This window comes from Streptopelia decaocto, assembly GCF_964273445.1.
Source record: "Streptopelia decaocto genome assembly, chromosome: 6".
In the NCBI taxonomy this organism is placed as follows: Eukaryota; Metazoa; Chordata; class Aves; order Columbiformes; family Columbidae; genus Streptopelia; species Streptopelia decaocto.
Genome location: NC_138660.1, coordinates 38,995,191 through 39,011,344, shown reverse-complemented (window position 1 = coordinate 39,011,344; position 16,154 = coordinate 38,995,191). Strand labels below are relative to the sequence as shown.

Genomic DNA, 16,154 nt, shown 5'->3' with positions numbered 1-16,154 from the left:
ATTTAATAATAAATTCCAAGTTCAGGTTCAGTGCAAGTGTTCACAATGTTTTAAAGTATTGGCAATGTACATTCAGCTTTCATTCCATTTCCTACTCATGTTACACATATACTTCTAATCTACCGAAAACAACCCAGAATTGTATGTTTATCTAATTGATCTTCATGGGGATGCCTAATACAATAATCATAGTCCTCCTTCGGTAATAAAATATATTCATCTTCTGTTCTGTTCTGCCTCTTGCATCATATGAAACCAGAACAAACTCAATAACTACATATATATTTTAATCTATACATAAACAATTCAGCTGTCAGCATAAAAACATAGTTCATAATTGGTTTTATAAAACAGCTTTTAATGCACAAACAACCATATAACTATATATTTTCAACAGAAAGGGCTTTTATTCCCTTTCTTAGCATTTTTATCATCCAATAGAATAACTGCAACTAGTAAAGCAAATCAAAGCTGTGCTGCCAGTTTTATAAATGGGATTCTCCCTGCTTGCTTTTACATCCATATAAGAAAAAGTCAGGGAAGAAAAAAAATATGCTTCGGAGATTTTTTTATTTACAGTTTTGCTTAGGCACGAAGAAAAAAGTGAATGTCATCATTTCTCAGTCAAAACACCAGAGTAACTTATTTTGTCAATGAGGCTGTCAATTAAAGGAAAAAAACTATATCAAGAAAATAGTATAAATCAAGTGTATAAAAATAGTTCAAATACTTTGCTAAAAGACCATCACTAACTCTAGTTTCTAACTCTATAATTCTGAACATATCAGAGGTTGCAGCCTGTGATTTTATTTTTTTTTCTTTTCTTTTTTTTTTTTTTTTTTGGCTTTTTTTTAAGGGAATTTAATCCTCATTAACGTGCTTTGCTGAAATTTGATGTTTACAATGAAGGAATAATACATGATTATTCAAATTTGTCATGAAAAGCTAAGCAACTAAAGGAGGTTTTTTTAATACAATGGCATATAAATGCAAAAAAGCACAAAGGGACTCCAGTTAGCTTTACGCTTTAAGAAAGACCCCTCATATACGCTGGGGAAATACTTTCCTTTAAGCCACGAAACTCAAACATTGCATTTGTGGAAACAGAGCGCCATCTTCTGGAAAAATAATGCCTGCTTGTTTAGCCAATGTCAACTTTAGACTGTTAAACATTGATTCTGGCATTTACACACTTCTGTACAAAGCAAGCGGATTATTTTTTCTGCCAGTGATAACACAGATCACATTAAAAAAAATACTTTGTATCTGATTAGCACTGAATATCTAAATTAGAAGATTTTATCAAAACAGATCATTCAACACTCAATGTTCAGAAGCAAAATACTCAACCAAATTCTGAAATTCTTGCCCTTTTTATTTTTACTCACCTTTTCCCCCAAATTAATACTATTGATTTCACAGCTCTATGGGATAAATTCCTGATTTTCTTCTAAATCAGAAGAAAGAAAAACAAAGAAAGAAGGGTGGGCAGGGGGAGTGTAAGACAGAAGGAGGAAAAAGGGGAGGCGGGAGAGAAGAAAGGAAAGGAGAAAGACTCAAAAGATAATAAAAATAAATAAATAACTTTATTTTTAAGTTATATGGCTGAATTGCCAAAAAATTAAGCAAATGCTTCTTTTGTATACTACATATTTTGCATATTCCTACATCAAGACCATATCTGTAAACTAAAAAAAGCTCAAACCAAAAGCTTTTAGACAGAGTGAAAATTTTAGCATCTGTCCTCATGACACAATGGATCTCTGAAAGTTCTGCAAAGGCAGGAGATGGGTGAAAAAACAAGCTTCTAATTTTTTCCTTCAGACAACAACCTTCTGTCCCTCCCCTGGAAAACAGTGGACCTCAGAAATCTCCTCCAGTCTGTTGAATAGTTTAGTAAGCCCAGTTAAAAAAAGGATTAAAAATGAAATGTCCTACTAGAAGTGTCCTTGTATTCATTAGGTAGGTACCATGGCACTGAAGTCTCTGGAGGTATGTGCAAGAAATTTCTTTCCTTGGAGATTTTTGAAACTGGGCTAAACAAAACTGTGCCTGACCTGCTGCAGTGTTGGTAAAAGTGCCCCTTTTAGAAAGAAGTTTGACTAAGTGAACTCCAGTGGCCCTCCCAATAAATGCTTCTAGGATTCTATTGGAAACAATTCTGCAAAATAATTTTTAAAAGTATCTAAGAAAGGGGGCTGGGATGAAACAGAAAACAGATTCCTCTGTTACCAGAAGCAATTTTTTTTCTTTACATGCTACAAATTCACTCTATATTCTTAAGATAGCAGTACTTACCTGAAAAACTGATTTCATTAAGTCTTTCCATATCTTAACCACAGTACTGAATCGTCTCCCTTCCTCAGGCATCTGAGCCATGATGTCAGGAGAACTGAAAATGGGCTCCAAATAAAGCCAAGTAGCCTGAACCTTCAGCCATTCATCCAGGATGTCCTGTACCAACAGCAGCTTTCTTTCCCATTCCCTATAAAACAGAATTAGGATAAACACATTCACTGGTGCTTCCAGTCAAACATTTCCAGCAGAGTGGTAAGGTCTTTTTAGTAACTTGCATCTTCCTCAGCAAGTGCAACAGGTAGAAATTTTCAGATTTCAGCAGAATATCATATCCACCTGGCCCAATTTCCTGCATAACAAAGTCTACATTGATTTCTGCAACTGGATCATCTGGAAGGCTCCCCTGTAGGATTTATGAACTATGCTTATCCAATAGACTAACAGTATCAGTGAATAAACATAGAACATACTTTAGCATGCAATAGCAGCTACTTTATCATGTTATAGCACTTGTGGACAAATTCACTTCAATTGAGTACGTCATCTGGTTTCCAGCGTACACCAAAGCCCAGACTATTATTTCTGTGTGCTATGATATACAGGCTGAGATGGCAAAAGAAAGGCATGAAAACAACCTAAACTACTAACCCAAAAATATGTAGACATTGTCCTAAAAAGACATGTGGTCTTAATTAAAAGATTTCAAGTAGTAAATAGTCCAGTGGCTAAGTCATGTTTTATTTATGACTTCTAATTCCAAATGTGGATGTTGAACACAATGGTCTGATAAAGCATCTTTCAACAATACTGCACACCACTATGGGCACACAATATTACAATTCAATATCTATCTGGTCTTTCCTTTTGATAGCCAAACATTCAAGAACCTTCAGTCTATGTTTTTTTCTAAGTCTTCTCAATTTTTCTGAATTGTTTTAAAATTATTCGCACCACCAGATTTGATACTTCTTACTATCTCTCCCATATCAGACAGATGGGATTCTCATCTCTAACGTCATTGATACTCCTCATTTGTTGATGTAAGCAATTTGCAAAAAATATAGAAAATAAAATGCTATTTATAATCCTATAACAAGTACATATAGTCTTCTTGCCTGTATAAGTATCATAATTTTTTACAACTCTCAAACCACTGGACAGTACAGATAGAATTATTATTAAAAGTGCATGCTATTAAAATATCTACTGTATAAATGAACCATGGCAATCATTTTCTCCACAGGACACTCACACATGGGCTGCACTGAGTTCTGTAAAATGAAACGTGAAAACATCCTTCACTTCCTCCTTCCTTCATCTACCCACCACAGCTTCTAAACAACAGACAGCTTTGCTGGCATGTTCCTTCTCCTCTACCCACAGTCCCTTTCTCATCTTCTAGGTATTGTTACTTCATCTATAGTGATTTTCCTTCCACCAAGAGGTAGAGGAAAATGCAGCTTTAACTTCTTGTTAGGCAGGTCACTTAATTTGCTTATACCAAAACTACAGAAAACTTAAGATGAGGAATTTGGAATGATCTCCGGCAGCAGTCCAGAATCCTACATGCTTGGCTGGATTATTGAGAAAGCAACCATTGTGTAATCACCTCCATCTCACAGACAGAAGTCACGGTAATACCTTGTATTCTTACAGATGCTGTCAGTCACCAAAGCACTCTGATGAAATTACCATGGTGTGCTTCCTCTTTTTCAATAGGCAAAACCCACCATTTTACATTAACAAGGAAGGTACTCTTAGACTAGAGCACAGCAGTAGTTAGAGAATTAATACTTATTGGAACAGACATGTATGTATATGTACTTCCGTATTCACATCATTGAGTATGTGCTGAAATCTGAAATAGCATTTTTGCAGGTTAATGGGAGTTCGGAGGTACATATACAGCTAGATCATTATAGTCAAACTTTCAATGAAAGACATTAGGTTTTCCACAATATGGCTATGTTTGAGGGATTTAAGAAACAAGTAAAGTATTTATTGAGGAAAGAGACAAAATCAGATTAAAATCTATGCTTGAAGATGGAAGTACAGACTTTTTTTAACATGCAATACTAAATTTTGGAATTTAATTTTCTGCATTAGAAAAAAAAAGATTCATTCACTGCTTAAGGAGGATAAACGAAAACATTTGAAGTCCCTGTGCTTTCGATAAAGTAACAATACTTGGTGACTTTCTGTTAGAAAAAAATTACCTTACTCTCGTTTCGTAAGGCTTAATGAACGGAGATCCTCTCATAGTCTGAGTTTTGACAATGTGATCATCCAATAATGTCTGAATATCATCTACAGATGACAAAATATGGGTTCCTGTATCTCTATAGGGAAGAAGAGCGAACTCCATTTGATCCCACTCAGAAATCATTTTCATCAAAGCTTTCTCAAGTGAGTATTCTTTGCTGGCTACTTCACTGATGGTCTCAAACTTTTCTAAGAAGGATTCAAGATTCAAATTAATATATGACAAGACAGTGGAGTTTTCAGAAGGAGTCAGCGGTAAACCAGCAATATTTGACATCTCTTCCCAGTGCCTTTCTTGCAAACCAGGATTGCAAATCACCTGGATGAGAGGAATGTGGAATCTGAATTCCTCGATTTTTGATTTAACCTGTCTTGCGATTGCTAATGCATTTGGAGACTTGTTGAGGGATTTCTCTAGCTTATACAGTCCTTGCCAGTAGCTCCCTACATCTACCTCTACTTGGTCTGGATTTACTTCTGTAAGTGAGCCCTCTGTCCAGCCTTCATGTTTCCTGTTGAATTCAACAGCCATTTCATAGAGACGAAGATACGGAGAAAGAGTATTCCAGATGGTTCTGTGCTGAGGGTACTGAGATTGTGGCCATCCAAAGGACTCTTCCTCTGCATTCAGCTGATCAATCTGTGGAGACAGAAGCGAGGTCTGAAATACAAAGTTGTTTGTCCTACCAAGTCCTCACCACAGGCATTAGGAAGGTTTTCCAGTCTCTTCGACAATCTCTAAATTCAGTTTTGAGTTACTAAACCAGCCTTTTATTTCATTGCTGCCATTGACTGCAGTTTAAGTAATCTTTAACAGTAACAGCTCACCACTCATGCCAGTTGATATAAGAATATAGTTAGAGGTGTAAAATAGTACCTGGGCATTCCCCTGTCACTTACAGTACCATAGAGGCTTTAACAGGCAGAAGCATAAGGAATGGCACTCTCAAGAACATAAAGGTATAATTTCTATGCAAACCTATAGAAACTTAATTCACTTGTCCACTATGCAAAGCACTGCTGTGTTAACCCCAGACCACATAGTAACCAATTACTGTGCTCAGTAAATTTGTGGTTTAAATTGCAAATAATGTAAAAATATTTCATAGCTGAATTGAGAATTATTTTGGCACATCTCAGTAACTGCGTTACTAACCAAAGTTAGTTACTCTGGATTCTGATAATACAAATATTAAGATCTACGATTTATCCTGCCTGACTAGTTTAGACTATGATCTGTACCTTCTCAGAAGCAAGTTCCAATTTTGTATTTAATGCTTGAGCTTTCTTCAAATACCCATTGACTTTCTGAATATCTCCAAATGTGCTAAATTCTTCGACCTGCTTAGAGTAGCTTTTCAGTTCCTCAATAAATTGTTCACAGCGTACCTAATTAAACATCAAGCAAACACATAATCATTTTTAAAAAATCAATATCAATTTCAGAAAAAAGGGAATACCTAGGCTGATTTGCTACAGTAGTACACTTTATCCTTGCAGAAAACTCAAGACATCCAACATAGTGTCTGTTCCATCCAAAATTACAGAATTTGCCCTGAATCCTACTGTTACCTGCAGTGACTTTTTGGGCTGACAGATGCAACTTTGGGTTATATGTCATATGATAGAATTGGACATTGCAATTGCAGCTTTCTGTGAAGGACATGGCCAGCACATTAATAACAAAGAGCTAAATTCAAATCCCTAGCATATCTCAAATTAACATGCATAGCAGAATAAGATTAATCAAATGATAGACAAAGCTAAACAGTTTCACAAGACACACAAGACATGGTCTTAAAGCCATAGTCTTAAAGGATAGCTCTTTCCTCACATATACAACTCAATACCACATATTTCATACTCAGTATTAGTAGTGGCAAATGTCTGAAACCAAGTATCAACCTGTACAAAGCAATAACATGATTCAAGATAACAGAGTCTATGCTGCACATTGATTTCTACCACAATAACACTCACCAGCTACTTCTTTAAACATACTGCATAAACATAGAAGCTCGCTGTCTCAAGATATGTATGATCCAAGACCACATGGTGATGAGACCAAGGAGCACAAGAAAACCAAAGCAGACAGCTACACAGGCAGTAACTGTCACAGGTCAGCAACCTCGTCATTAGCAATCCTTGTGGAGTCACCCCAGCACTTAGAAAACAGAACAAACTCTACTGGAAAAGCCTAGTCAATAGAATGAAAAATTCTAACAGAGATAAAATACATGTAAAGTGTGAAAGATTAAAAATTAAAAACAAATAAAACATACCTGAATCAAGATGCACTTATGTTAAACAACTACCTTATTTAACATTATCCTAGCAGTAAAATCACACAAATTAATGCAGATTTTTTTTTTAGCTGTCATAGAAATTTCATACACCACCATTGACTCCAAAAGGACTACTCATGTGCATACCTCAGGCCACATACACATCTTTAAAGGATCTATCTGAATTTTACTGTTTCACATACAGACAACTATCATCAGTAGCAGTGAAAGTTCTAGAAGCAAAGAGTTTTCAGAGTACAAAATGTGAGATATGGCTTGTCTTGCAGTACTTGTGGTTTTGTGAAAACCAAATGAGTGGAAAGCAGGAAAAAAATATTTAACATCAAGAATAATATAAAAACATCTACTTCAAACTTCTTCGTAAATTGTATAAGGAAAAAAGATTATTCTCTCCATTATTTCATGTCTTATATGCCATTCAAAATTAATAACTCAGGGATTTTTAAAGTATTGTCATTACAAACCTTAAGATGATCTTGAAATTGTACTGTTTTTTCTTCAATTATCTTTCTGTGCTCTTCAAAGATATCTGGCATCCGTACATACCAGTGAAAAATATTACTGTTCAGTCGAATGTCTGCTGGTGAAAGATCGACACATTCTACCAGGAAAGCAACACAACTTAAAGCTTCCACTACTTTCTGATTCAGTTCAAGCACGTCACATGTTTCCATTTTCTGCATACAGTCCTGGGGAACAGAAATCAAAAGGGAATGCTAAAATGATGACTTGAGGAGGTATAACTTCTAAAGCTTCTTTTTACAATGAAAATAAAACCAGAAATACATGATCTGAAAAGGTGTTTATTTGGAATGGCATGGTATTAGCCATTTTTACAGCACAGAATATTTTAATACAACTGCCATACTAACTATTTGATTGAATAAAACTCAAAAGAATTTGTGAAGCTGTATGCACAAAGGTTTGGCCTAATGGAAGAAGAAAATCATGTGCTTATCCCAAGCCATTATATATGAATGCTTTGCTTCATAAAAAAACAGTGACAAGACTTCCACATAATACCTATACTGCTAACTAAAGACCTAGATGACTAACAGGTTCAATTAGCGTTCCAGTCAGCCACACGCCATTGACCCCAACAGCAGTGGTCTCCAAGCTTTCTTGATCACACGACCTTATCAGTAATAAATTTTTGAGCACACACCCCCAATATATGGATATTTATCAATTACACCAACATACTACTGAACCTATTATATACACAATAAAACATGCACAAAAATTGAAACGAAAAATAATTAAATGAAGAGTAACAAAACATTTAAAATAGGTTTTATATATTAATTTTAAAGAAGCCTTTTTGCTTTCATTAATATTATTATTAATAATATTTTTAGTCAGAGCAATGTGATTGAATATGCTTCTTTAACCTTAGCTTAATACTCTGAGATTCAAAGGTCTAGTTCCAAGTTCAGTTTATTTCAGAACCTCATTTTAATGGTTGTTCTAGTTTATAACAAAAAACCTGAAAGATACATAGCTCCAAACAGAAGAACTGCATCATGGCTGCACTTAATAAATCATGATGCCATCCATCAATGATGCAAAGGATCACGATCTCATCCACCAGTGATGCAAAGGATTTTATTGAAATTCATCCAGAAAATTTCCATCATCCCTAACGTCACTCAGTTCTTCTTGCAGACTGACTGGAAGGTCTTGCATTTTTGCATTTTTAGCAAACGCGTTCAAAACCCACTAAAATATTTTATGAGACTTCCACATAGGTTAGAAAATTGTTTCCAAGTTTTTAAAGTGTACTGATAAGAGTTTCTATAGGAGGGGACACATAGTTTTCAACACTTGCCTTTTTGTAAAAGAAAAATGCATAACTCAACTCTAAGTTTTACAACAAGGAATTTGCCACAAGATAACCAACAAACCCACAAAAGATTTTCATGCTCACACCCAGTCTCAACACAAGCCATTATGAAGATTCTACATGGATAACATCCTGTAGAACTTTATGCACCTGTGGCTCCAACAACTTCGCTGCCATAACACATTTATGAATGTTGCAGTGAATGAATTCACGCATGGTGTTCTCTCTGGAACCTTGCCCAGAATCTTTTTTTTTATTCTGGCCAAAGAAGCCACTCCATCTGTACTTACACTTGAACAGTTTTTCCATAAGGCATTGTTTTTATTAAAAAAGTAATTGACTTTGAGAATATATTTTCTTCAACACATCATTCTTATAGCGGCTCAGAAAAAAAGTAGTTCTTCATGGATTTCATTATTGAAATAGAATCAAGCAAATACCGTAAACTGAGGTACGTTAAACATATGCATTTTCATCCAGCTATATAGCACATCTCCCACACTGCATCATTTTTTTCTAATACTTGTTTCTACACATCTTCAGCAATGTTTTCCATGCACCTTCCAACAGTATTTGCTGACAAAGAAATGCTTTTTAGTTTGTCACCATGTTGTTTTTTCATGTATTATTTCAGCCATTTTTACCACAGCAGGAAGAAGAGCTTCTCAAGTGGTACATGGCTTTTTCTCTTCCACTAATAAGAGCAGCCTTCTGAGTCTTCCAAGCATGCATCATCTCATTTTGTAGAGCACTGGACTGAGTATCATGTAACTCGAAACTTCACTGAAAAAACTGTTGAGGTTTCTCTTCATGAGCTAGATGCTTAGTTTTCACTTGTCTTGCTAAGTGTGATGGTTTCATACTCTCATTAACTAATAGCTCAAGGCACAACAGACATTTCAGGCAAGGTTCATTGTTAACAATAGTGGATGTAAATCTGTATTTCCAATAGTCTTCCTGATAATTCTGATTTTTTTGGCCAACTTGTCAAGTCTGGTTAGACCATCATTACTTTAACCTCGTAATGTGGATGATTAAGAGCTCACACTGGAAATGTCAGCTCTGCCATTTTCTTGTTGATCACTTGTGCCTGCGTTCTTAGTATTCTCTTCAATCAGCAGTTTTATGAGGCAATCTTTTTAAGCCACTTGCCCATTCTGTGAGGGTTAGGTTATTAAAAACTAGGTAGCAATCTGTAAATCTTGTCTGGGCACATAAACTGCAATACATAGCAATACGCTGAAAGAAAGTGAACAAGTCAGCATGCCACTGTGAATCTCTGCATTGTGGAACGCCCACTCTTTCCTCAGGACATCTCCCATACGTACGTGACATGGGGCCCTCTGACATACAGACTGAGTGAAGGCACCGGTGCCCATCTCTATAATAAATACTGGTAAAGCTTAATTCCCTTCTTGCTTTTGTTTAGATAAAAAATAAATACTGTTTCCTTCACATACTCCAATGGATTATCTTGGGCACCCCCTGGGCTGCACATCCCCCAGTTTGGAGACAGGTGCCCTACAGGGTTTTGGTCCTGTACAGGGCAAGTGACAGCAGAAACAAATGACCATTCTAAACAGGCAGTCTGCTTGCAGCCATGACCTTTTGGTGGGGAAAAAGAGTTTAGCTGGATGTATAAGAGACAGGGTATGACACTGAGCCTCACAGCCAAACATTTGTTCTTTTCTATGTTGTAATACACAACCAGCACCAGGGACTTGAGCAAGGCCAGAATCAGACCTGTAAAATGAAGAACTTGCATATGCTACTGCTTAAGGCCAGAGCAATAGCATCGATAGCTACTTCTTGCTTGGACTCAGAACAAAGCAGAGAGTACCTTAAGTTCCATTAGTTCCTGTGTATTAGATGGAGTAGAAAGGGCTTTTTCTGATATTCTCTCAAACTCATCACATAGCCTGAAAAATACATGAAATAATCAGTTTGGGGGTGTGTTTTTTGTTAATCATCCTTGGACAAATCACATACATTTACAACAGCAAAAATGCAACCAAAATATCCTTTAAGGATCGAAAAAAACCAGTGGAAACAAAACTAAGTACATTTCCATACACATTTTCAGTTTGAGAGTTACCTCAGACTCACGTCTTGATGATCTTTGAGCATTTTAAAAATAATTTTTTCAGAAATATTATCAGCTCGCTTTGCCAAAGCACTTATTAATTCATCACAACGCAATTCGAACATTCCTAGATGGAAACACTGCAAGACAAATACAGTAGTTGTCAGAACACTGAAGAGCGTTTACTCATTTTCTGTCACTGTCTTAAGCAGAATGTCAGGGATCTCACCAAGGAATCTAGTTAAACCATAAAATTCTTTTCAAACTTCCAAGTGAAGAAGAGAAAGAAAAAGCTACAGTTGCAAATAACTGTTCTTCTGATCTGCACACCACACTTCATCTAAATCTTATGTCTATCACTTTTTACCTTGACATATAATCTACTTCCTCAAAAATAGAAGGGCACCTACTGTCTGTAGAAGTGGATGTTGTCTGGTGAAATTACAGAGATTGAGAGACATCTGAAATACAGTAATCTTGCTTGACACATGCCATGCTTTAGGATATAAAAGGGACTCTGCCTCCCAGCGAGTTTCCAAATCCAATGCTTGCTTTGACTAGCAGGCAAGTGAGCTTGGTTTCCACACCCAGAAGGCTCATGACACGTCTGTCAGCCCTAGTTCTCCAGAACCGAGGTTTGCACTGAGTACTTGGAGAGAAACAACTTCAGGAAAACCACTTTAGCCTTCCCAGTTCTTTACAGAATGGACAGACAAAGGATTCTTACCACAGAATATCCTTACAGGGACAACAAAAGTGGTTCATGTTAAGGATCCTCATTCTGCTTTAGATGCTTGGAAAGAATACGGAGGTGGCTGGACCCACACTTACTCCTCCACATCTACAAGGAGCATACTCTGAATGCCTTCAGAAGTCCCAAAACTACTTCTAGCAAAATAACTAAGTCTCACTTAAGTGTAACAAGTATACCCCAGAAAGGCCAACTCTTGAAAACTTTACCTTTTTCTGAAAAAATTGATTTCATTTTAATTATCGTACAGCTGATTAACATCACCTTTGACTGACAACATTCTTAGTATAAAAGTCAACAGCAAAACGATATCCCTCTCACTTTATGAATTTAGTATAATTTACCTTCCTAGAAGTATATTTTATTTCCTTAGCAAGTTGCTTGTACTTTAAAAATTCCCTTTTATTTTCTTCAAAGGTATGTTCCTCTGTCAGGAATCGATCAATATTTTCTTCAGCTTGTTTGTTTATCAGAGAGCTGTACTTATCATACAGCTTTAGATGTTCCACAGGGCCAGCACTTTCTTTATTAATTTCTTCTCTGATTCTTTTCTTATGTTCATCTAAGATCTCATCAAGGATAACAGGCTTCAAGACAGTTGACGAGAACTCACCCCTTGGCTTGGGAAAAAACCACACACACACACAAAAAAACAAAACATTTTCAAATGACAATTACGTCTGTAGCTCAATTACGTCATGGAAGATACAAGGATAGAAAAATCAACTAAATGTTACTTTAATAACTTTCTAATTAAAGTCTCTGCAAAATGAGGTTTGTAATCAGACAGCTGTTTACATTCTACACTCAATTTTTTTGGAATCCTAACTTATGGATGCTTGTCTCCAACAAGTAAGAAATCAGAGCCGCTTCATTCAGAAACTCACAAGTCCACATACTTATCCAGCCCAAACAATTCTATCAACAACTTTAATCTACTTGATTTTTCCTGAACCACCAGCACAACTTAAATTTTGCTATCAGCTGATGAATCTGTAATATTAGTAATATGGAAAACACATTCCTGCAATCCTCCAGAAGATCTAAGGCCTTTCTTTCTCCTGTGCATTTAGACACGCTTGAGATGCTTCTTTTAATTTGTCTTTTCACAGGTTATTGATTAGTGCTTTTATAAAGCATAGCATACTACTCGAGTTTCTCCTTGACCGCATGTTCAAGCATATTAACCAAAATGTGGAAGTTCAGTATCTTCATTTAAAATTCAGTTGGTGCTAAACAAAAAGGGCAACAAAATGTCCACATGACATTCCTTCAGGAAAAAAAACAAATGCTCACCTCCCACAGGCCACTGGGAAATGATCAAGAGGGGCCACAGGGCCACTTGCACTCTCTCTATATTAAAAACTAACACTGCTATACCAAAAGTAACACACAATGCTAAACCATGTAGGTACTTTTTTTTAAATTACTTCACAAAGGTATTTTTATTTAACCTGAATTGTTTCCTATTTGACTTAACATTTTAATCTGATTGAATGCATAAAACAACTAAAATATAAACTGCTTAAAAATTCAGGTTTAGGATTTTTTTAAAAGGATAGTCTACTCAAAAGATTCTATATTTTAGAAGACAGTAGCCTTTCCGGTGTCAAAATAGAAGGTATTTTCTAGAACACTGCAGAAATGTGCTTAAAATTTAAATGCATCAATTTTTTTGTAGTACATTTGTAGTAGGTGCTGCAGAAAGTAACTCAGAGAGGAAACTAGTCAAATATTGGCTTCTTATTTGCTTAGAGAACAGCTATTGGGCCTTATTAATAAAATTAATATGATTTCAAAGTGTACCAAATGTCCTGAAAGAGTATTATAGTATTACTATGCAAATTCAGACAATAGGGCTATTCGTTAAAATACCTAGGAACTAAATGTAGCAACAATAGAATGATAATACAAAACCCAGAAGTATTGTAATTTCTTACCCACTTTGAAAATAATTTGGTCTCAACTCTTGGTATATCACTGACAGCATGAATCATAACAGTATAAACATTCAGTAATATATCCTCGTAATCACTGAAATCAGGTGCAAATTTAATACGGTCGTTGTCAAGGATGAGCTTCAAGATTAAACCTGGATGTTCATAGGCTTTGACTGATTTCTAACATACACACAAAAAAAAACCAAAGGAAAGTAAAATATTAATTAATCTAAGTCATGCAGGAGAAGTGAAAGGATCATTATGAATTACTTCAGTATATGCATTTTACATTGACAGGACTGTAATTGCAATGACAGGCCATAATCCTAACAAAAATACTTGTGCAAGTAGGAAGTATGTTTCTGATAAAAATCACATAAACTGATGTTCATTAAGATGAAATATATTATTTTTAGTAGGCACAAGAGGCATCCTCTATACACCAGCCAACAGCTTTTATAAAGCTGTGTGCATAGACTGAGGCAGTCACTTTACAGTAGTAGCCCTAACAAATGTAGTAACATATGAGCTATTCTGTGTACAGCAGCACATGTATTCAACATCTGGAGGAGTCACTATGAAACTACTAACCTAAAAAAACCCTACATCCAATTTTATTTGTTAAACAAGAATCTGATCTACAAAAATCAGCTATTATGAGGACTATATTTGCAGAATGAATTCCCATGTATTCCACTATGAAAATTTGTATATGCTTCTGTCCCTGGTGGCATAATTCAATCTTTCATCATATCTCTTATCTGGATCAGACATCTCTTAACTTTCCCACATCTACTAATGTATTCCAACTACACAAACATTTCATTAGGAAACATGAGGAAGCAACTTATCACTACTGGGTAGCATAGGATCACCATCAGGAAGGATAAGATTATAAAATGCATAGCTATTACTAATCATAACAGAAAACAGCACAGCACACAAAGCTCACTTCACTCAGAAGAATACAAAGCAATTACAGAGGATGAGGAATGAAAAATAGACACTCTGCGTCCATAACATGATTCCTTACTTCTTTACATTCCCTGCGTGCTTTTTCATCAATATTATCTGGAGCCAGAATTCTGTGGATATTTGATGGCAAGGCTGTATTAACAAAAAGCTGAATAAAAATCCAGTTGCACTCCAAGACATCAAATACCAACAAGAAATATTTACCTTTACAGCAGACATTACATGAGTGCAAAAGAGAAAGCCTTTCTACTACCTTTTTTCCCCACCAAGGACCATTCTGCCAAAGCATGTAGTAGATACCTACTAATAGCAGACAGAAGGGGTGTTACAGAGAAAGAGCACTAGTGCAAGATGCAAACAGCATTTCTATTAATGAATTTCTACTGTATGTCTGAGTTCAGAGTGTTCTTGAGGATACCAGATGTAAAATATGTTGATATTGCCCTTCTTGTATGACAAAAATAATAACTCCACTTAATAAAAAATGCATTCCTAAAATGTTATTCATTTTTTCCCAGAAAGCACCTGCCACCAGAGTTCATACTTTCTTTTCTATTCATTTTTTCAAACACAGAAAAATAAACAGAAAACTAATTGTATGTACATGGATAAACAATGTTGCTAGTACATATATGAAAGACTACTTACTGCAGGTTGAACAATTAAGTCTGTAAAGTCTTCAATTGAACGCAAAAGTAGATGTTGCAGTTGATGAGTCATTAAAGTGGCAGCACAACCAAAGAAAGACTCTAATTTAGCCATACTGGCATTGCTGGGTATTTGTTTTCGTTTATTGCCGTGGTAAAAGATTTTCTGCACTTCTGGAAACCACCTTAAAAGAATACAATATTTTAAAGTTTTTCAAGCAATTAGCATTAATAAACTTGTGGTTTTAAGTTACTTGCTATATACGTTTATATGACATATAAAGATGCTGCTTTACACCTGTGAAACTCTAGTTCAGTAGGTAGATGGTAGTACTTTTAAATTCTAAGGAATTGTGTCTCTGAAAATGTTCTCTATGATTATGAATTACATCTTATTACATTTAAGATGTAAGCTGTTATGACAGACAATTTGCAATCTTGATTTGGTTTCCTATGTCTTGGGCCACAAAGGCTTCACAGGTAGCACACTTAAGTCCCAGGGGTTGTGGCGTTCCTTACACACCCTTGTAACCTCAGGAGATGTGAAGATGTGAAAGCAATCCCAAAGGAATTTTGCCCAGCTGCCCTGCACCAAAAGAACATTGGCTCTGGCACTGCTGGGAAATAGGAAAAAAGCAGCACAGAAGTGTGCAGCCTTCAGTGGAGAGCAGAAAGGTATCTTCATGGTCAGGAAGAAACACCTCTGAAAATGGGAAAGGCAATACAGAACAGAATCATAGACAAGGACAGAAACAAAAACTTTCAAGGCTAATAGCATGGAAAAACAAACATACATAACAGTATTTGAGAATATAGTGGTTTTGACAGTTGTTTCAGTTAATTAAAACCTGAAATAGTAAAAATGCAGTCATACGCAACTGCAGCAATCAACCATTATTGGTTAAAGAAAGATCTGATGCATACAAACAACACAGTTTGGCCACAAATATCTAAAAAAGACCTAGCAATGTTGATACTTCAGTTGAAAACTTAGCTGCAGCATACCGAGTGCACTACCAAGAAAACTGCCCTTCTTCTTAATGTATCTG

At 35.8% G+C, this 16,154-nt stretch overlaps 1 protein-coding gene across 1 annotated transcript in view; it reads right to left on the bottom strand.

The window, feature by feature from the left end:
* The window catches only part of DNAH7 (dynein axonemal heavy chain 7), a gene marked incomplete at both ends in the record, with an annotated part of 98,012 nt that overhangs the window by 67,111 nt on the left and 14,747 nt on the right, over positions 1-16,154 (bottom strand). The window contains 9 exons of the mRNA XM_082055980.1: positions 2,299-2,485; positions 4,515-5,200; positions 5,803-5,949; positions 7,331-7,555; positions 10,550-10,628; positions 10,805-10,932; positions 11,888-12,163; positions 13,484-13,663; positions 15,107-15,290. Coding sequence (XP_081912106.1) covers positions 2,299-2,485; positions 4,515-5,200; positions 5,803-5,949; positions 7,331-7,555; positions 10,550-10,628; positions 10,805-10,932; positions 11,888-12,163; positions 13,484-13,663; positions 15,107-15,290 — 2,092 coding nt within the window. The remainder of the gene's footprint in view (positions 1-2,298; positions 2,486-4,514; positions 5,201-5,802; positions 5,950-7,330; positions 7,556-10,549; positions 10,629-10,804; positions 10,933-11,887; positions 12,164-13,483; positions 13,664-15,106; positions 15,291-16,154) is intronic.